The 21981-nt window shown below is 37.8% G+C and overlaps 4 protein-coding genes across 4 annotated transcripts; 3 read left to right on the top strand and 1 right to left on the bottom strand.

Annotated features, from left to right (window-relative positions):
* Positions 1-427: 427 nt before the first annotated feature.
* Positions 428-1953, bottom strand: ASCRUDRAFT_165244 (homeodomain mating type protein a2). Its single transcript, XM_020189429.1, has 6 exons — positions 1855-1953; positions 1677-1782; positions 1051-1622; positions 895-987; positions 812-826; positions 428-738 (listed from the first exon to the last, which is right to left on the bottom strand). The coding sequence occupies exons 1-6, from the start codon at positions 1926-1928 to the stop codon at positions 681-683; spliced, it is 918 nt and encodes a 305-aa protein (XP_020044210.1). The 5' UTR covers positions 1929-1953; the 3' UTR covers positions 428-680.
* Positions 1954-2785: 832 nt separating this feature from the next.
* Positions 2786-6624, top strand: ASCRUDRAFT_165243 (uncharacterized protein; the record flags this gene model as incomplete). Its single annotated transcript, XM_020189428.1, has 1 exon — positions 2786-3451. The coding sequence occupies one exon, from the start codon at positions 2786-2788 to the stop codon at positions 3449-3451; it is 666 nt and encodes a 221-aa protein (XP_020044211.1).
* An 8336-nt stretch (positions 6625-14960) lies between these two features.
* ASCRUDRAFT_10679 (uncharacterized protein) lies at positions 14961-15359 on the top strand (the record flags this gene model as incomplete). The annotated part of the gene is made up of 1 exon (XM_020188660.1): positions 14961-15359. The coding sequence occupies one exon, from the start codon at positions 14961-14963 to the stop codon at positions 15357-15359; it is 399 nt and encodes a 132-aa protein (XP_020044208.1).
* A 236-nt stretch (positions 15360-15595) lies between these two features.
* ASCRUDRAFT_10678 (uncharacterized protein) lies at positions 15596-20783 on the top strand (the record flags this gene model as incomplete). Its single annotated transcript, XM_020188658.1, has 6 exons — positions 15596-15641; positions 16272-16463; positions 16751-16929; positions 16988-17215; positions 17784-17886; positions 20662-20783. The coding sequence occupies 6 exons, from the start codon at positions 15596-15598 to the stop codon at positions 20781-20783; spliced, it is 870 nt and encodes a 289-aa protein (XP_020044207.1).
* Positions 20784-21981: the final 1198 nt, after the last annotated feature.

Genomic DNA, 21981 nt, shown 5'->3' with positions numbered 1-21981 from the left:
ATCCACAACCTTGAACGTCTCCCCTTTGGCCGATGTCCGGTCAATGATTTTAGCAAACCAAAATAAAATTATGGACTATATCCTACAATCACATTCATTTGAGCGATTGATACATCTCTATCTCCATTGGGCGTTCGATTTCTTTGTCATCATCACGATAGGAAACATCAGATGATATTCTTTTACTTACCAGCTCCCACTTTTGAGTAATCTGGAAAACATCATAGGTAAATTGAAAAATTCTTTTACATTGTATTTCGTTGCATATTACTGTGATTGATATTTTTGGTCAACGCGTCTAGTCTATCCAAAACCGCACAAAATAAATTAATCACTACGTACAATTATGTTGTCGCATCTGTGATGTCAACACCGTTCTTTGTGTCTTGATCATATTTGATTGATTTTATCACCAACTACGCCTTTGCCATATGAATCTGAAAGCATTTGCCAAAGTAAATCACATCTCACAGTAATACACACGTAATTAATCATATATATTTCAAAATTCCAATATTTATGCGTATTTCATCCAAAGAGATCTACCCATATAAATGGTATTGCTTCATTTGTTTGCTAGTCAATTATCATTACCACCCTACCCAAGAACCCTCTAAATAAATTTCAAATTCGTTCCTTTATTTTATTTAACGGATTTGTTAATAAAAATTACGAATGTATTATTGATCAAGCAATGGGCGAAGGTCCTCAGAAATACCCCGAGATTTATCTTTCCTTCTGCTAAAGGCTGTTAATATTCAAAAATATAATAAACAGAAAACTTGCCAAACAAATGGCGGCTAACACATACCGTTTGTTGGAAAACCTAAAGATTTGTCGTTAATAATATTTTCTAATTCCAGTGTTGGAGCATTCATTTTCTTAAATACGTACCACGTTCTTATTTTGCTTGCATCAAATCCTGATAATTTACAAAGCCTCCCAATATTTTTTCCAACGTAAGGATATTTTGAGTTTGCGTGATACCTGTTAAATATGTTAATATTTCATTTCTGCATTGTTCAAAACAAATTTTTGCTCATTACGCACCAATCTTCAAGTATTTTTTTCCCATACTTCTTTTGTGAGGTTCCACTTCCTGGCATAAATGAGTACCTTTTTTTGCGAACTTCACTAGGTGTAATTACCACGGCGAACTTAAAATTATTTTTTTGTTTTTTATTATCAGATTTCGAAGGGCAACCCAAACATTCGGTTTTTCTGGTTCGTTTTTGACTTAATCGTGTTATTTCTGTTTCAGAACTTTGAACCTCAATTCTATCCCAACATATACTCAGGTTTTGTTTAGCATCTGCATCCTCCAAAAAATTTTTATTGCATTGCTTTCTGTGGAATGGGCCTTTAGTAGTTTGACAATTATCTCCTGAATTGCAGTTCACCATTTTACTGCCAAAAATACGATGGTTATCGCCGATCGAATCACTTGCATCAAGTGGCGAAAATAAAAGATTTTGCAACAAATTGATTTCCAATCTTGATTTTACCATTAATCTGATATTTTGAGAAAGAACTATTATTTTGGACGCTAGATCTGATTCGTCAACCGAATAATTGTTCATTTTGCCATTGGGGCAGTAAAATGAATCGAAATCAACCAAATCCTAATAATTAGTATTATGTAGTTATAAAATCCATTCAATGTGAGGGCAACTTACTTTCTCTGCCAAATCAATTTGTTTTTTTGTTGATTCAGGATTAAACACTTCATTTGCAGTCAAACATTCCAAAGTTGCAATTAATCTACTATAAACATTTTGTAATCTGTTACTAATTAGCCATATAATTCAATCATTATGCAAAGCAACAATTATATGTAAAAAGTTAAACTCATACTTTTGAAATCTTTCAAAATTGATCTCGTCTTTATCAGTTGAGTTGGTGGATTCAATAATCTTTGAAATATCCATGATATCGTCATCTGCTCCAAAGTCATATCTACTAGACAGTGAAAAGAAAACGATGTTGCCTTATAAATAAAACAAATATAAGCTACCCTACCATCTTGTCATTGAATAAGAAAGGGACTTTTTCCGTATGGGTGAGACGAAAAACCCCCTGATTCAGCGTTCAAGTGAACCGATTGCAGATAGATCGTAATGCAATTTTTTAATAGATTCATGGAGAATTTCAACAATTACAACTACTTTGCCAATTTGGAATCGTTCCGTTTTTACCCCCCTTTTTTTTCTATGAATATTACAACATCAAATTTTTGTTTAACAATAAATATCAATCTTAGTGAATCAATTCAACCAGTGCAAAATCAATATTGAAGCTCAGCGTCACAATCCGAAAATCACGGTGACGTACCTTATTTGAACACCCATTGCAAAAACCAGAAGTAAGTATTGAAACTGACTTGTCCTAAAGATAAATACTCAATATAATTAATTTTTAAACACCAATTTTTCAAATTGTTATTGAGTAAAGGAATAAATCTCAACCATCAATATTGCGGTTGAATGTCAATCATCAAATCAATGATTTTTGTTCAAAATTCAAAAATTGTCAATCGAATTTTATATCCAGGCCAAGTTTGTGATATCAAAAACAGCACAGAGTTCAGTGTCCGTTTGGTTTCATTCATCGCTTTTCAAATTCAGAACATCTTTGGAGTTCAATGAAATTAGATTTGCGGCAACTTCAGATTGGCACCCCACATTAATTCAAACAAAATATATCTATAAATACCACTTCCTTATCATATTTTCAGTTAGACAGAAAAACCATTAAAATCAGCTTGCAAACTCTTACAACTAATACTATGGGCTCCTTCAAACGAATTCGCTTCAACAAACGTTTATCGATCAAACGGATAACCGGCCAGAAATGTTCCCTTTCGACTGGCAACAGTGAGAAGAGTACTAACGCTTTCACTAATGTTTATTCATTTTCACCACATCCTCCAATTCCCAATCCCTCAAAAGAGTTGTCTATCTATCTTTCAACATTGAAAAGCTCTGAAAAAAATCACTATCTACATCGCCAGAATAAATTCGAAAGATATTCAAAAAGGAGATTAAATGGCTTCATGGCATTTCGGTCTTATTATTCGAAAAAAATTATTGGAGTGGCAAAACAGAGAGAAATATCGACTGTTCTAGCAAAATTTTGGAAAATTGAAAACCACCAGGACACATGGAAAACATTAGCACTAGTTTACAACTCACAAAAACGAAACATATCATTCACTGATTGGTTAAACATAACTCAACAAGAAAATGAAAACCATGATAAAACAATGGTTCCCAGTGAAACGCCATTCAATTCCACAAAACCATTAGAAGGAACAATTCAAGACATTTATGAACAGTCAACTAAATGGGAAACTAGCGACCAACCCCAAACAAAGCTAAATTTTGCTCAACATACAATTGATCCGTTAATCGTTTTAGGTTCAAGCGATTTTGAAGACTATTTTCTATGCTAGTAAAACATCATTAGGAGTTAATCAATTTAATCTTAGACCACTATAAATAGATACAGCCAAAAAACAGATAACCGCCAACCTCGTTGTTCCAATCTGGTAAAATACAATAATATGCTGTAAATATTTTTGCTCAGTTTTATGGAGTTTGGAATTTCACAATTGAATTTGACGAAACCTCATCGAAGCAGTGTGTAACATATAGCTACTGTCATATTGTGCAAATATAGGACACGATAAATACTTGTTCAAAAATCAACGTTTCTGATAATACTCCTTTAAATTTGTTTGATGATATATTTCGTAAGACCACACCTCAATTCATTCCAAACTATGTTCAAATAGAATAGATATTATCAATCGGATTAAATAACTCACTACCTACATACGATTCAATAAATATTACCATTCTCCGGTCAATCTGGTAAATCGGTGAATCCCTATGAAATAAGGTATTCAGATATTACCGCAGCAATAAATTCAACCCTCCGTTCTTACGCATCTTGATATAAAACAGGCCATTAATTTGATTCAGGGCGTGGATGAACAAACGTGTAGAACGACATTCTGGTTACCGTCTCTAATGTCTACATTTGTTTCCCAGCTGTGGGCCACACCTCTGGTCCTGTGACGCTCTGTGTCTAACCCAGTCCCTTATAACTATAGCTGCCAATCTCATCATTGCTCTTCTGTCTTACATACTGCTTCACCTTATAAGACGATCATCGATTTGCTACAACAGGATATGAGCGAAATTGAAATTGTTCGCGGGTAAGAGTCAAAAAAATTAATCGATGGTGCCATCTGTACCTTTTACGCGACAGTTTCACATGTCTATGCTGCTCTGCTCGGTCCGTTGGCTCAAGCCTTTTTGAAGAATTCCTTTTGCTGCTGATAAAGTTGATTTAAACAAAACCAAAGCTGTTGTGCATTCCATTTGCCATACGATTGTTGCTGGCCGATTAGCCAATTCTTTACTGCATCAAATGCATTAAAATTAGTCGTACAGCCGTCAAGTATTTCATAACCTGATGACTCCCTATTGTGGTAATCGAGTTGAGGCTGCCATTAATATAACTCGTAACGATTTGTTGATTAGTGGCAAAATCAATTATCAAATAAAACAAAATTTAATATTATTTTCAATGAATCCTTTGCTACATCTTCCTGCACTATAGCGTTGACAAGGCCGCTGCCGAAATTATCGCGCATTCTACGTTATTCTCCACGTTGATTCAAACGGCGAATATTCAGTCTTCGGGGTATCACTAACATTCATTTTGTAAAAAGAACAATTACAAAAGCTGCAAGTTCGCTGACGTATTTGGGGGTCGCCAGCCTTTAGCAGCCATTGTTGTTGTTTGTAAGAGACCAAACTAACGGCCGATTTGATAAAAATTGAACTGGTATCCTTGTTCGGATCATCGAATCATCTGGCGTGAGTGCACGGCGCCGCAGCCAGCGTCCGCTGGATCATCATTGGCAGCGAATCATACTGCTTCTGTGGCTAGTCTGAGTGCTGGATGGTTCAGCGGTCCCTGATCACTTGCGTGTTAAAAGTAACCAGCTTGCTCTATTTAAATTTTAGATCATTGGTCTTCTCCCTTGAAAGTGTTGTACAGATTGGAGCCACTGGTAAATGGCTACCGGCCTCAAATCCTTCACCATTCTTGAATCCTTGCTCCGGTCGGCTTATCGTTCCTTTCAGAATAATTAGCAATGTGACTGATCTGAATAATGTTGGCTAGAATCTCTTCGAAATGCATGCTAATCTAAAAATTCATTTTGAGGTTTTTCAGCTTCATGCACTGCTGGATCGAATTCATTCAAAAATCTTTTCATTACTTCTTTGGCGGATGAGCTGGCCGGAATAACAGTTCAGGAATATATGAATGTTTTGTTTGCCATTTGTAATTTTGCTAGTCAAATAAGGTGAGCTATTCTTCCTCATTGATTGACGCAATAGAGGCTGCGAGCGCTGGAGCAAATTCTATGCCATTGTTGCCGCTGGTTATTAAAATTCTCAATCTGCTCAGTCGGAGAAACTTCCAAGAATATTAGTATGTCGTGTCCAAGACAGGTTGCAGCTCTGGTGCATTGTTCTTATGATGGTATGACTGAAACAATCCCAGTCGTTTCTGATAAGGAGTGCTGTGTATTTGTCAAAATTGATGAGCAATCTTCAAAGTATGTTTTTCCTCCTTTAATTACTACTGGAACATGCGCTGTTGAGAGGCTGGTCTACCATATTCAATGTACTTCACGACTATTCGTTGAAACAGCTCCTTCAGTGGCATCTAATTTGAAGTATGTGTCCAAGGGGATCAATGATTGTCACCCATCCGTAGAAATGAAGCACTAAATGTCGGCCTTATATCGGTCCCATTAACATGGGGACGGACTCCGATGGCAAAGATTAGATTTGAAATCCGCCTGGATTTTGTCAAGCAATGTAGTTGCTACTGATATCTTAAGAACTAAAGCGGTATCATGAGGTCTATTGTAGATGAACTTACTTACCACAGAATAGGGAGCTTAGTTGTCTATCGGTTGAATCATTCCATAGAAAAGCATCAACAGCTGCAATGGTGAAATTGCTTGAATGTGCTGCGTTTGCCTTGATCTCCAAATAGTTTATTTAAGTGAACTTAGGTGATACCTAAGTGCTGAGTGGTTCTGTTGAATTTGTGATGAGCTCAATCGTCAACGGAGTATAGACTTCTCTTAAAAGTAGTGTTGCTGTCCGTTCTTCTCATCGATTTGACGAAAGCAGTTGTGCTTTCGCAGATCCAATGTATTTTGGGATTTAGGGACTGATTTGGTCGGCTGTTAGAGCTACACCAGTTGTTGCTGGTCTTATGGGGAAATATACGTCTACTGCTAGTAATGATAAAGGCTTCAGCACAGGTATTGGTTGAAACGAGTCGTCAACACATCGTTTTGTTGAAAATGATGACCGGCTTCTTATCAGCTCAAATGATGAAGAGAAATTTTTCTTAACGACAACGAATTGAACTCTGAGAAACTTGTCGTACGGACTGATTATACTGCGCTTGTTTGCTGCTCTTATCACAGGTGCTGAGTTTGATATTGATCAACTTGCTAGAACAAAAAGAGTTCGTCATGAAAATTTGGATGACATTGAAAATGCACATAGATTGTCTACAAAAGGCTGAACACGGATCATCTATAGAAGATCGCTTCAGCGTAGTTCGCCGCTGCCATATGTCGTGCAACTATGTTTAACCCAAATTTTGAAGATGTAATCAGAAAACATGTTTCTCAACCTCTGCGTCCCGAGACGTTTGAGAACAATTCTGTTTGATTGGTGGATCATTAATCTGAAAAAAGACTTTAGGTATTTGGTGAGTGCTTCAATGAAGTCGCCACCGACTACTGACTTTTCTAAAGAGAAGCAAGCTGCTTAATGTTTTTTTCAGCTTTACGCTATTGAGAAAATTGAAGCATTTAGTAAGTTATTTGGTACAACATTCTTTCAGTCGTCATTGCTGTTGCAGCATCACCACGATTCATGGCTCATCACGTGGATGCGACAACAGTATTTGGTCATGCTGATATCGACGCTGTAATCTGCATTAATTAGTGTTGTAAATCAGTCATCGGTGAGTACTCTGTGAAAGTTTCGAAGTAGCAGAACTGACACTAACATCTCAAGCAACATTTTTGTTGCTCATAGTAGAACATGCGAAACTCTTTTCAGTCGTTTGGCTTCCTAAGAGTTTCGCCAGAAAGTTGTCTCGTTTCCCATTCAAAGATCAATCATCACCGGAGGCATGACCCATCTGAGGATAATCATATCATTGGTCCATTGTCAAATAAATTGGTCAAGATAGTCGAATCATATTTGTGTTCAATGTTTATAATTATAAATATCAAATAGTTCTGCGTCCCTTTCCTACAGATGATGCTGTTGAGTAAAACGAAAGTGCTTAGGAATCGACAAATGCCTACGTTTAAATGAAGGATCAACGGTCTGAAGTGGCGGAGTCCTATTTGCAACCAACATCAATGAAAGGCAACCCATAGCCAATGCGATTTAATAAAGATGGCTGTGAGCTAGACGCTGAAAAGTCACCCCCTTCAGATCATTTGTTGAGTTGATGTATTCAGCTGGGAATTGTATATGGTATGGTAGAACTTTCACTGTTGGGTTACTTAATCCAAATTGTTGTGCACCATCCATGATGCACTTCAGTTGTGCCAAAGCACTGTCAAGAGAGATAAACTTAATCTCATCAAGTGCTTATTGCACAACAGTTTCATCGGTCGGGTTAGTTGGCTACTCAGGGTGTGATTGTGCTGAAGACACTGGCGATCGCAAATCAGTTGGTGGATGTGTGATCTTCAATAATCAAGAGGCAGTAAGTAGAATGTGCAAAAGATGACCTTCAGTGGATTTGCTGGCATGTGAAGCCGAGTACATTTCACTCACCGAAGGAGCTAAACAAGTTGTGATTCAAAAGCAGGTCTTCAAATGCTTTGGTGCAACTGCTGGTAATGCCATTTTTTATTGCAATAGCACTTCTTTTAGCAAGTTGGATGTTCACCCAAGACATCACAAAACCACCATGCATCATAAAATCGACGATCGTTTTATAGAACGGCTGTGCGATGTTGGCTTAATTGTTACAAGAGTTGATACTAAAAGTAATGTTGCTGCTATGATGAATAGCGCGCTTAGCGCTCCAGAACCAACATGTTTCAGTTATTTGCCTCCATGCATCAATTGACGATGGTTCTGGTTGTGTTGTTTACGTCGTTTGGGTTGTATCTAATTATCACTGTCAGTTCGTTTCGTTGATGACTATTCAAAACTGTTGTAAGATATTGGATTCACTGAGTGGAGTTAAGTTACTTGCACAGCAGTTTCAATTTGATTCTATTTCAGGATTCTCTCTTCATTTAAAAATATTTATACTGGTTTGGTAAAGTTCTTTTAAACAAATTGATTGGATCAATTCGTCGAATTTCTTAATCATTTGCTGATGTTGACCGCTTGATTCTAGATTAAGTAGTTGAGTGTACGCGGAATAGTCCCTCAGACAATATGATCTGCCAATGAATCAAGCGGGGACCTCACAAACCGCCTGGATAGAGTTTGTGACACTCAAAAATAGAAATTTATCATTCTGCGCAGCACAAAGCGCTAGAACATATTTAGTTGCTGCCACGGAAATGCCAGTGTGTCACAATAGGCACTTTCTTTCTACGCAACAAAGTTTGCGTTAAATGAGTACAGAATCGATACGAACGCACTGCCCTGCACCTGCGAGCGGATCCCCACAATCTTTTCTCAGCAGTTGGACTTGAAGATCGCTCAGCAGACGGCAAGGCCGGATTGCAAGTTTAGTAAACTGTTCGGCTACCGTCACCCTATTGTCTCAGATACAGTATTTAGGTTAAGGGTGCTGGAGTGAGATATGCGGATATCATCTTATTGATTGGCGCAGTTTGTCATCGATCTGCTTTTTTCATACTGTTTGATAGAATTCAATTCTCTACCAATCGGGCCGGCAATAATATTTATGTTCCTTTCTTTTGTACATTTTTTCAGCTGAAGATATAATTATGAGTTCACTGCCACATATTCAACAAAGCAACGTGGAGAAAGCCGCCAACTAGTTCGACGAGAAACAGTGCGAAATCACAAACGACCGCGGGAGCAGGCTGTGGACAGGCCCACAAGGCTTGAATGGAGACATCTATGTAAGTCGCAGCACTCCCTTTTGATTTCGTTGTCCGACCAGGTTAATATCGTGAAACGGCTTGCAATAACTGCGAAGGACCGTTCGGCCTCCCAGAACGGTCACCAGCTTACAATACAATATTGGTATCTAAGAACTCAAGTTAGGGGGCAGCGAAGCCAATTCCAACCCCATCGACGGCTTTCCAAAAAACCAATGTTGGGGGGAAGAAATTGGGTGGTTTTCAGATACGTGAATCTTCGGTGAACTGGAAGCTGTGGGGTATCCACGATAATATTTGAAGGCAATCAACTATATGAGGGTGAACAACGTAAGAGGCATTGCCAACCTTTTTAACAGGAAACTCCGTTAAATCACAGAAGGTCACAGGAGCAGTCCGCTGAGCGACGTCCAAGGGCTAAACATTGACAACCAGGCAGCTAACAGCAGCCGCCGCTAATCATTTACCGCAACCGCACACGATCAAGTCCATGCGGGTGAACGGCTTAGCCATCCACCGTTTACTGAGCACCAGGGATTTCCTGGCTTGAATTTAGAATCGTAGTTTCCAGGGACTCTTTCAGAGGGAAGTGAGACAGATCCGAATGCCACTCACGGCCATCTAATACAACTGAACTTACGGTGACATAAAATGGTATCTCTCAAATATTACAAGTCGGTTGCCCAGAAAAGGCTGTTCAAACGATTGAGCAATGAGGGAGAAATCCTGGCTTTGGTTTGCGCGGCAACTTCGTCACTCGACCTGTTTGTTACTTGCCTACTTTGATTTTTTGTCCAGACTGATAATACCAAACCATTTTGGAGTGTACAAATATGTACTGACATTTAAAGTCAAACAGTGAACAAAAATAAAGCAATATGAAACACAATATTAAAGGGGATCAAATTGATACGAAAGCATTTGATAATTTCAACATAAACGTTTTGCGAATGATGAACAACACCTGTCAGACCGTCGATTTGCAACCAATGTAGAAAAGATTTGACCGCAGTAATTAAATTAAATATTTGTAATTACCTAGTATAGCCAACCCAAATTAAATGAAACAAACATAATGAAATAAATTAAAAACGATGTAAAAAATAAAGGAAAATTCTCAGCAGTTAAACTATTGAAGCAGCTCATATTGATAAGCGAGCACTGGAGCAAAGTACCCCTTGGTCAACATATAAGTTACATTACTTTTAGTATCAGCTCCTGCAAGAGAAATCGAAACACCCCACAACCCTCTTATCAGACAGTTCCTGATTGAAGTTTGCTTGGATTTTCTTTTAGTAGTGGAATGGTCAGACAAGCGTATAGAAAGATATTTATGGAACTGATGATTGGTATGTCAACAAATGTACCACTGTATTTGAAGTCCTTCATTATGTTGACTCTTTCTTTCACTGCTTCCGTCAGTAGAATGTAATCGGCTTCACATGTCAAGAAGGCCTGCGAAGGCTGCTTCTTTAATTGCAAGTGACCGATTTTGATTAATGAGGAGCACGCACTCACCAAGTAATTTTCCATCACCACTGTCTCTAGCTAAGGCACCGTCACAGTCTCTTCTATCTCAACTGCAGTAGCAATTGTGTATAGAACTCATAATCGATTGGAGTTCAGATATATTTTCATTCTTTTAGCCCATCTGAAGTAGATCGTGCATGGTAAATCACAATTTTGAATGAGTAACCCAACAGCAAATCCAATAGCTTCCGTAACCATCTTGGAGCAGAGGGTCACGATACATCAATTGATTTTCAATGTGAGGACTGATCTGTATCCAGCTCAGAGCAAACTATCCAGCGCAGAGCAAACTGCTTTAAGTAGCACATCATATGTGTTAGTGGCTATTGGTGTTGCTTGAGATTGAGACTCATTCAATTTTAACTGTTGAACTATCACTCGGACGATGCCTTTCTCAGATAGAAAAATATCGTCTTTACTTCGAGCGACAAGATCTCTAAAAACCGACACTGATTTACTACATTAATTTACTTTTCAGCAATGAATTCACATATGATTTGTCGAGCTAGCACATCGCATCTGTGGACCCGGCAAAGTTTGACGATGCACATACCATCCTTCAATCCGGTGAAGGTTGATCATTAGATGATAGAACACAGCTTGCTCAGCTATTGCACTTTTGAACGCAAACCATCGGAAATCATTTCTCATCGTGTGGTAACCACAAATGAAAATTGATTAGCTCCATAAATTGATCACAGTAACATCCAAACGTTCAGCCAATACACAGCATAAACAAATTGAAGAGGTCGTTCAATAAAAAATTCGGCGTCAAAATCTTCCTGGACAAATGCGGTTGCAACATTCATTTGTTATTCCTTTAATGAATTGGATGCTGCAACAACAAAACAAACTGTGACACTCTTTCTCCTATATCCTACACAAAATGATCTACAATAATCAATTCCTTTAAGCCGAGGTAGCTCTTGTGTCACGAGGGAGGATTTTGCCAAATACAAATTTGTGCTTAGTTCATTGAAGCCACCCAACGAAAACTGAAGACGACCTCCTTTCTCGGAGAGGGCATCAAGCTGACTACAGAGTATTGTTAACAACCATTCCTTAAAGCTGTGATTGACATGCAACTTTGGAAATTTGTTCTGCAAGATCGGGTTGAGCAGAAGCAGCGGCGCTGAAATCAATGGCCCAATAAATCAAAAAGACTTCGCTTTAATGGTAGCATTCAGTTTATTTGTATACCATTTAAGCACGCTCTTCGGTGAATCAAGGTCGTGTTGATGAACCTTCTTTTTTCCAGTAACCATTTCCATGTAAGGAGCAGCTCCGGATTTAGCATCTGGATTGCTATCAGCGTCATTGGTAGATTGAGGAGACTTTGGTAATCCAATACATTTTCATCGACAGCACTTTTTTTTTTGTCATCTCAGCTGTTGAGGATTTATTGTTGATCTTCACTGGAGGAATTTTTTGATGTATTGACTGAAGATATTGCAAATGTGATATCATTGCCATTGTTCACAATGAACTGAATTTCCCCCATAGCTCAAGCGGCAATAGAAATAACTCCAAGAGCAGAAAGATTTGTTGGTTCAGCATCAGCAAAACATGGTTCATTGAAAGGAGTACTGGTGAGATTAATGCGAGTCGATGAAGTGACAACAGCAGAGCTGAAATGACCATTCTCCACTCTGTGCATTTTTCAACTCACTTCCAAGTCAGAAAAGTCACAGAGGACACTTTAATCACCAAGCGACCTTTGGTTCATAATTTTGGGGATCTTTGCATACGCGGCACATCCGAAAAACTTCAACGTAGGATCAGCTTTTATTTTTTGATAAAATGAATGCAAAACGGTAGGAAAAGTGCCCCATGTTCAGTGGTAATCAAATTGATGAAAAACACTGTCCACATCACAGCTTAATTTTAGCAACGATGAGGAAAAAGATCCTTAATTAACTTTGGCCCTCTTTTGAGCTGGTTGTTTTTTTCCAAGATTTAGCGACCCATTTTGGTGACACTCATCAGAAACTGACTTTTGATCTCTGATTCTGCGACATTGACAAATGCTTTCCAAAGGCTTGGATGCACAGCCGTTATCAGATTTCAGAGTATCAACTATTGTATCTGATATTCGTTGAGTTGATTCAACGTAATATAACATCCTGGCGACTGCTAACGATCGTGTAGGATTCGTAAAAGCAGCACCGCAAGTAAACAAATTTTCAACAATAGTAAGAAAATAACCACTGTGCTGAGCAGCAATAAGTGGCATTGGGCCAACAGTATCAAATGAAGAAAGACCATCAGCAGGAGTGGTCTGGCTTTTAGACGACCTACTATCAATTTCCGTCGTGCTTCCTCTGGAAGATGACTGAGAAAGTTGACAACCCTCAGCGTGAATCCCATTAGCGCTAGGCAGATCCTTTGCAGGAAGCTCGCTTACATGACTTGACCCTTTATGCTAATTTGTACTAATTAACGCATCAGCAGATCACGCAGCGACCCATTCAAATATTCCAGAAGATGCTTTGCTGTCAGCTAGCGAACCATTTAAATAAACACAGTCATCTTTAAAAGAAAATCAGGCCTTCTTATTTTTGGCAGCACACTTTGAAATTTCATTTCCAAACGGGTTGTTGTCCGCCATCCGAATGTTTAAATTTGGTCTCTTTGAGGCTGACACCGTTTTGTTTCCGTGACGGTGTTTCAGGTAACCCAGCGTTTTATAAATGGGGCTGGCGATCAGTTCCTCCAAGGTTTTTCTTATATACTTCCTTCACTTAATTGCATTGTCATTGATTCGGTCCAACAACTTATAAACGAAGTATGGAATGTTTTTTACCAAAAATTGCAGAAACTTCTTGATGCCGCGTAGTATATTATTTGGGTTCTGTTCATCCATCCAAAAGCTGTTTGTTTCGTCCGTTGGTTCAACCCATTATCAAAATCATGCTAAGCTTGCTGACTACGCTAATTCGCTCAGAAATAATATTTCTTTGAGTTCAATTTGCCAATGGTCGATTACAAGAGGATCATCACCCTCTTTAATTGAAAAAGTTCACTACAGTGGCTGGTACATAGATCAAGTATCATATGACTCAAAGAACTGCTATGCTGCAATCGGAGTGCAGGCGGATACTATCATGACCAAGTATTTCACTTGCGGCGAGTGGCCAAGGCCATTTTGGAATATGAGGGATTAGAGGGATTTCGTTTTTGAATTCTATTGCAACATTCTCAAGTTCGACACAGCTGATCTTCCTGCCGCTAGGCTCAACGCTGTTTCGCTTTCGTACACCACTTGGGCCCAAATTAATCTTACTCAATTCGCAAACCTTCAGAAATTGACTAGTTCTGATACCACCGTTCTGGCCAATCAATTTCCTAATAATGCATTTCATTGTAGCTCAAGATCGACTTCGTCAGTCTCTGATGGCAGGGAACCATTGACAAAGCACGCAGGAGAATGATTGGCAAGCCTTCGTGGGCACAGAAGGTCATTTGGCTAGTGGGTGATTGGCACTACCTTCAGTTCCAGCTGGATCATCAGTTCCAGCCGAAGCTTCTGCTGCTCTGGCCGTTGAGGATGCCCAAAAGTTGATCAGTCACTGGTTGTGGGGTTCCGGCAACTAACCAAAAACCTGATGTTCAATGCGTAGCAATTCAATTCTGGATCTGATGCTGGCCAAAATTATTTGGCTAACGCTGATTAGCTCAGCGACTTAGCTCCTTACTGCAGTCTGATTGCTAATATCGGTGACACTTTCGGTGACGACAATGGTATTCGCAAACTGATGCTTCCTTATGCTGAACCATTAAAGATTGCGCTTTATGCTCTCCTTCCTTGTATTTCATTTTGATTTTGGCTGCCACAACTGAAATGCTTTGGATCAACCTCAAAAGTATTTTTCTTATATAAATTGTTTATTATCTGCTAGATATGCAGTTTCAGCGTAGTTTCCGTTTTTCGTTGCTTTAGCTGCTGTTGATTTACAAAAATCAAGCTGGTTTCATCGATTAAGTCAAGCAGGAGAGATCTTTGAAAAATATTTAACCAACATCAAAGGCATTCTGCCTGCTGGCGCCTCCAAAGGTTAGTGTCGTCAAAAGCAAAACCTAACACAGTTATTTGTAACTGGCTTGCACGACAGGCAACATCTGCTCTTTGATGTCTTTCTGTTGATACTGTTTTCTCAAAGCCAGTTGTGGCTGCTGAGGGCAGTGCATATTTTCTTACGATTGAAAACCATTACCGATAGTATGTTGTTGTTGCTCAAATTCCTACACGATCAGTTGCGGTGTCCAAGGTGCTATAATGATTAAATATTGCTCAACGGCAAAAAATGAGTTTTTCTGTTCAGAGCTCTACTACAATCCACACAATTGCTATTTGCAACCCAATCCTGTTCCTCAACTAGCAGGAATAGCCCAATATCTTGACAATCCTTCAAAAACCATGAATGAATTAAGCACATCTTTTTTGCAAACTCACATCATAAACTGCTGCGTGCAAGACCTTTCAAGGAGACTCAACCAATGGATCCTAAATGATCTTCCAATATTATATCAAGTTCTCAAACCTTCTTCAACACTTCAATCAAATATCAATGAAGATACTGACAAAACATACAAAATATTCATTGCTAATGTTGTCAAATATATTGAAAATTATGTCGCAAATGCAATCGAAAAAGTCGGTGATTCGATCCCTTAGAAACCCAGCAGCCAACCTCTAACAATTATCATATGCTTATGTCGCTAGTAATAGCACCAATAGTAGCTCTATTTCATAAAGGTGATGACAATAATACTGTTTCAACTACTCAAGCCCTTAATGACAAAGCATTTGCTACACAACCTCTAATGCACTGCCCATACAAGCGCCGAATCCCCCAGTTCATTTTAAAACGTCAATTTACAGCTAATACCCTTAAATCGGCATGATAGACAATGGTTAACGGTAATACATTTGCAAATATTGCTACAGATATAAATCGTATGACTGTTTCAGAAATCATTAAGACAATTGGGTTTACTAAACACCAAACTTTAAAATCATTCATCACAATTTTGACCATTTACAAGTCAAGAAAGTCGATATATGAATGCCAGAACTTCAAAGAATAACCAAACAAGAACTGCCAAAGAAAATGTTGACCAACAACTCTGTCTCATCTTCATCAATACAACTGTACCACGCTTCATAAAACTACCTGTTGCCCTCTAAGAATGAAATGGTTCTTAGATTCCCCTGCCCTCTATCTTTTACCACTCTCAGAGAAAAAGTCGAAGAACAAAATCAAATCTCATGAGGCCATGCTCCATGTAGCCTTTCGCTAAGCTGACATAATAATTGATACAAGGTGAAAGTAGGAATCATTCTGTTCTTTAATAATGATAATGATTCTCAACATGCCATGAAAGGTATGGTACTAGACTAAGAACTATTTCAGATGAAGGGCTTTAACCCCTCCTTTAAAATCCCAATACCGTGAACACAGATATAAATATCACCGCCAAATTCACCAAAACGGATGCGAATGGCACTGAAAAGTTGAATCATATTAAACCACCAAAGATATAAAATGAGTTGAACTCAACATGGAATCTCACACCACCCACTAAGGATGCATCACTAATCAGTCTAAGCAAACTACTGATCCTTCTCCCAATCAAAAGAAAAAGGACTCCAGCGATGAAGTCCCCAATTATAGTCAATCCACCCATACTCTATTCAGCACCACGGACGAAGACATCATAGACGACGACTACATTCTTTCATCAAATGTATATACGGATATTGAAGAGCATCAAACTAGTAAAGGATCAACCGACGCTGCTGAAAAAAATCCAAAGATGTTATGATAGACCTAAATTCTGAAAAAATTCAAATATTGAATGATATTCAACATATCACAACATTAACATCACCATCATCAAACCTGAAAGCGCAACCTCATGACAAAATTAATGAAAGTGCTTAACCTCATATCGAACAACATAAAATGAATCAATAAGTCGCTTAATGCGGTGCAGGACACCTCAAAACTGATATAATATTAGTTCAACAACGCATCGAAAGAAAACATAATTGGGGTCTTTTAGCTGATTCTCAATTTAAAATAATCTTCTTCCAAATCATCAAAGATGCAGCCGACAAAGTTCGGGCAGCTACATATATTAACAATTCATTTGTTCAATTAAATGAATTATTAATCGACGAATCAATCACAGACAATTACATTATAACAATTTTAATTAGTATCAAATTTAGAATCTCAAATGTATACCGTCCCGCATATAATAATCAAAGACCGACGGTATTCAAACTCCATATCTAAGTTAACAACAATGATTTCTTCAAATACATTTAATGATCACCATTTATTAGCATGGGAATTCAATTTACATCATACAATATGGCAATCAACATATTCGATAAATGATAGATTAGCAAAAAAATTAGCCGATCTTTTAACAGATCACAAGTATCAATACATAGGAAACGAAGGCACCCCAACGCATATCATAGATAATACAATTGACTTGGTTTTTGCATCGCCAAAAATGGTGCTCCAACTTTCAGTATAGCCAAAGCATTAGCCAGTTGGCTTAGATCACTTGGCCATTCAGATAATCATCAATAACAAACATCTCGAAATTAATACTACTCCACACCCCACTTAAATTTTGATAAAGCGAATTGGGATGTGATTTTTCAAAAAACAGGTTTTTTCACTGATGCCAAAATATTTCAAAATAAACTCCAACTGGAGACTTTTACCAAAAATTTTCAAATTTTTCAAATCAATCTTCAAACACAACAAATACCTGAATTGAAAATTGTCAGAAACTCCAAAAGGTGGTGGGATACTGAACAATGTAAACCCTATAAACATCCTAGTTGAAGTCAAGATGATCATCTTGCATGGCCAATTGCAAATCACGAAAAATCTTTCTATCATCTCAAAAAGCAGTTCCAAAAAGCAGTTCAAAGAAAACTTCTGAATGTTCGAAGAATTACGCACTGAGAACTCAAAATATTCATATTTGCAAATTAATGAAATCTTCCAATCCAATAAGACCAGTTTGAGTGCTAATTCAACCATTCCTTACTCATTGTCAAATGTTTTATGAGCAGTATTGCAAAGATTTGTCAAACAACGACAATCTAATTAATGACGATCATATCAAAGTCAAAATGTTTACCGCAAATGAAATTCGATACGCATTCAGCAAACGTATTAGGCAATATGGCGCCTGGCTCTGACGGAATTCAGATAAAATTTTTAGAACGACTTCGTGAATACTATCGCTTTTTCAAAATACTTCATAAAATATACAATGAAATTGTTTGGTTTGGATACCTCCCCAAATGCTTTAAACAACTGAAAAAATTCTTATATGCAATCCACATAAACACAGATACCACATTTCAAACCCATTTTGTGCAATCAGTTAACGAAATCATATTTCCAAAATCTTTCAAAGACTAATAAAGGAACGATTTAACGAATTTGCAATACGTTATCTAGATAGATTTCGGTTTGGTCGGACTAAGGCATATCGTGCCACAGACCCCATTGCGTATATATACAATCAGGCCAAAATTACTCTCAACTCGAAAAATATGAATGTACATTCAAGTGCCATCTTAGATGTTAAAGGTGCTTTTGATCTCGTCCATCATCACCAATTAGCATAGCCATTGGTATCAGACAAAATATCGCTTAAGATCATCAAAATATTCAATTAGTCAACTCAGACAGCGTAGGGCACTTCAGCATTAACAGCCGCATCTCCAAGGCTACCGCAACAGTCAAGTGATTGGTCAGCGTTTGCCTCTTTCACCAATTATATATTTATTATACTCCAATGGAGTATTCAAGTATCTAGGAAGAGAAAAGGTATAATCAATTGGATACGTAGATGATATATTCATCCACTCCATTGCCGGACTAAATGACAATGAAAGCAAACTGCTGAAAGGAATTAACAATGTCATTCCATGTCTTCCTTTCACAGCAAAAATTTTGACACCAGCCAAAGAATTCAATTAATACATTTCTATGGTCAGTCTAAAGTGATTAAATCACGACAATTGAAAACCCTCATACAGTTAATTTCTGTGCCAACGTTAGTCCAACTAAAACGATCAAATTCGTAGCAGTGATAATCAAAGAAAACCTAAAAATGGATACATGGAGAGAAATACAGTTAAAATGTTCACCTTAGCAGTTGTCGCGTTAATACCAATAGCGCTTATCCATGGCGGTCTAATCCCTCCATCACTAAGATATCTTTGTAGTTCATGTGCAAGATCCATATTACGCTATTGGTGATTTTCATTCAGCAAAAGCACTTTGGCTAAATATTCAAAATTCATCGAAAAGCTCAGTATCCAACAGAATCTTGTTCTCTTGAAAATACCCGGTGTATTTATGTCAACTAGATCTACAGTAAACAAATATGAATCATATGAACTGCTGATTCTGCTATACATACCTTCAGAAACCGAAAGCCAATTTCTTCGATGGCAAAAAATAATAATCGAAATAAGCATGAAAGACCACTCCATCCAGAGCTTGATCATTCGGTATTCATGAGGCGAGTAATCTTAGTATATAAAATCATAGCGTATCTCCACAGATGTGGTGATAGTGACAGAACCAATCCAGTTTCTACATTCAGCACTATCAAAACGGCCCTCGACAAATCGCTGATCCAGCATTGCAATAACATATTTCACAATTATAATTATAATTCGCACTATCATGAAGTAATCGTCAGGTTCATCATCCCACTATTAAATAAGGGAGTACCCACATTTACAATCTTATCACACAGCACCAAAGAGGAGGTGAGCGCGGTGGTTCACCTTGGCACCGGACACCATTTTGGTGAAGAGACTCAGTGGAGGGCCTGGTATATGACCAGCAACCGATGGAAATGTTCTTTCTTAGAACCGACGATAATTCATTATATTGTTCAATACCTTATAAATCAACAGTCTAACATTCGTTCAAAGATACAAACGATTTTCTATGAGGAGGTGAGTCCGCAAATAACTCACAAATATCTAGGGACAAAATGGGGCATAGCAAAACTCATCTTGTTTATATTCCACTCATTGCAATTGGCAAAGTAATATGATACAAGGACATATCATCTTCGATTTCACACTCCTGTCTTTCATTTCAGTTTTCTTCTTAATTACTGGGTTTCCTCGCATCTACGGTAAAATTGCAAAAAAGAGCATCGATTTTTTAATATGTCGATATAAAGATCAACACCGTGGAAAAGCCCCGACACAGTGGGCTTTTAGCAAATGTTCGATAAAAAACAACGAAAGAATTACTCATCGGCCATTGAATGGCACTGTTCATTCTGTCAGATTTGATAACTAATTTTCATCCTAGCTGTTAAAAGATGTTAGCCTTTATAAACAAATAAGAAATGCAATGTCAGTTCCATATCAGTCTCATCAAAATGGGGACCATTAATGTTGGCAAAAAGCAATGGTGACAGAAGCCAGGGCAATCTTATACAAGGCTAATGTTCTTGATTATTCCTTGGATAGAGTTGTGATGTGCGCCGTGTTCTTGACGAATGTGATTCCCACCAGACAAAGTGCTCCTTTCAAAACTCCCTTTGAATTATTTCATGGAGAAGATTACCAGCTGGTTTGTGGACGATGCTTCCATATGCTGCCTACGACATGATCCCCTAACAAATCACGCAATCCAAGTCAGGGGATAGAGCTATGCTCTGTGCATTTGTTGTCCACGACATAAGTTTAATCGATAATGACTCTCCAATCCTCATCAGTGCCGTGTTCTTCGCAGCTGATCTTGTTACTTTGATAAATCGAAGTCTTATTTTTAAGATTGATCATCTGCTGACGTTAACACAACCGTTTTATCCTCCCTTAAGGTTACATCTACTGCTGCCACTATTATGAAAGGTGATCTATTAACTGCTATCAACGACAAAGATAACAAGTGCAATCCGTTCAGACGATAAAGAGAAAGATGGTCTCAATCAAAATATGTTGTATTCAAAGAAATCTGTTAAAACCACTAAGTATAATTATGAAATCAATGATGCCAACACTGGTGCTGAAGCTGATATAGACTAGCTTCCAGGAACCGATAATGTCCTTCAACAGTCATTAAATATATTCTCAAAGTAGTTAAATAGCTCACAAATCATTTAACTGATATTATTGGACGCAGGTCTCCTCTGAGATATTTCGCTGTTTCTCTTATTGCCGCCACTACTGTAAAACCATTTCATGGATACGAAATGTGAAAAGATGCATGTCACTCATAGCTTAAAGCAATACGTGACAATACTACATTGCAGTTGCTAGATCATCTCTCCGGATATTACAATGTTTGCCGTCCTTAGATGGTTACAATGAAGTTAGTACCAACTAATTCTTTTCCTACAGGCAAAGTAGTTGCCAAATTGTTATCTCAGATTGAAGGTGTTGATTATATTTGAGCAATTTACCCACTAATAAGGAATGAAAGTCTTAGAGTATTTCTTGCTGTAGAAGCATCAAAGTCATCGTAGCTCTTCTTATGAATTTGACAACTTCGTTCCTTCTGGTGGCATCGAGCTTCAGTTTTACATGAAACAACGTCTTGCATTATCTATTGCTGACTATTCTGTGAGAGTTAGCAAATTTCAAAATCAGCTCATCAACTGAAATCATCGCATCTTTGTTGGTACAACAAAATGATTAATCCTTTGCGATGACGTGGCTTTCAATGTCTATTAGCTGTAAATCGTATTCTTAATGTTTTTAAAATCAAATTCCACTTGATGTTTGATTCATCAGAGGATGATATCATCATGAAAAAGACATCAGATGCAGTGGTGATGTTGGTCAAATCATTTTAATGATCGTTCATGAAATTTACATTCATTCGGTATTTCTGGGTGGTTTTCTCGGACCGGATGTTGCTCACTCCAACAATGGTATCTCAGTATCTATGGCAACCTACCCAAATATAATTGTTGAACAATTTAAAATAAATGAGTCTCATTCGCATGCTACATCAAAGATCATTAGCCATACAAAATGCTGCTCAAAGTTGTTGGATTTCGGCTAAATGCTAACCAATCATCAATTTAGCAGTCAACTGTTTGATCATTGCTTTTCGCTGTGAGTTGCTTCCGATATGATATTACGTATGCTGTTCTGTTACCCAGTCTATATCTTGCCGCACCATGCTAGATGCTTTTAGCTTGAGCTAAAAAGCGTCAAGATATTTAAATTCAATGCCATTAACTCTTCATTACAAAAATATCTGAATGAAATGGTAGAA

The sequence above is a fragment of the Ascoidea rubescens genome (genome assembly GCF_001661345.1).
Source record: "Ascoidea rubescens DSM 1968 unplaced genomic scaffold ASCRUscaffold_25, whole genome shotgun sequence".
Classification (NCBI taxonomy): Eukaryota; Fungi; Ascomycota; class Saccharomycetes; order Ascoideales; family Ascoideaceae; genus Ascoidea; species Ascoidea rubescens.
This window is presented reverse-complemented; position numbering and strand designations above follow the sequence as displayed.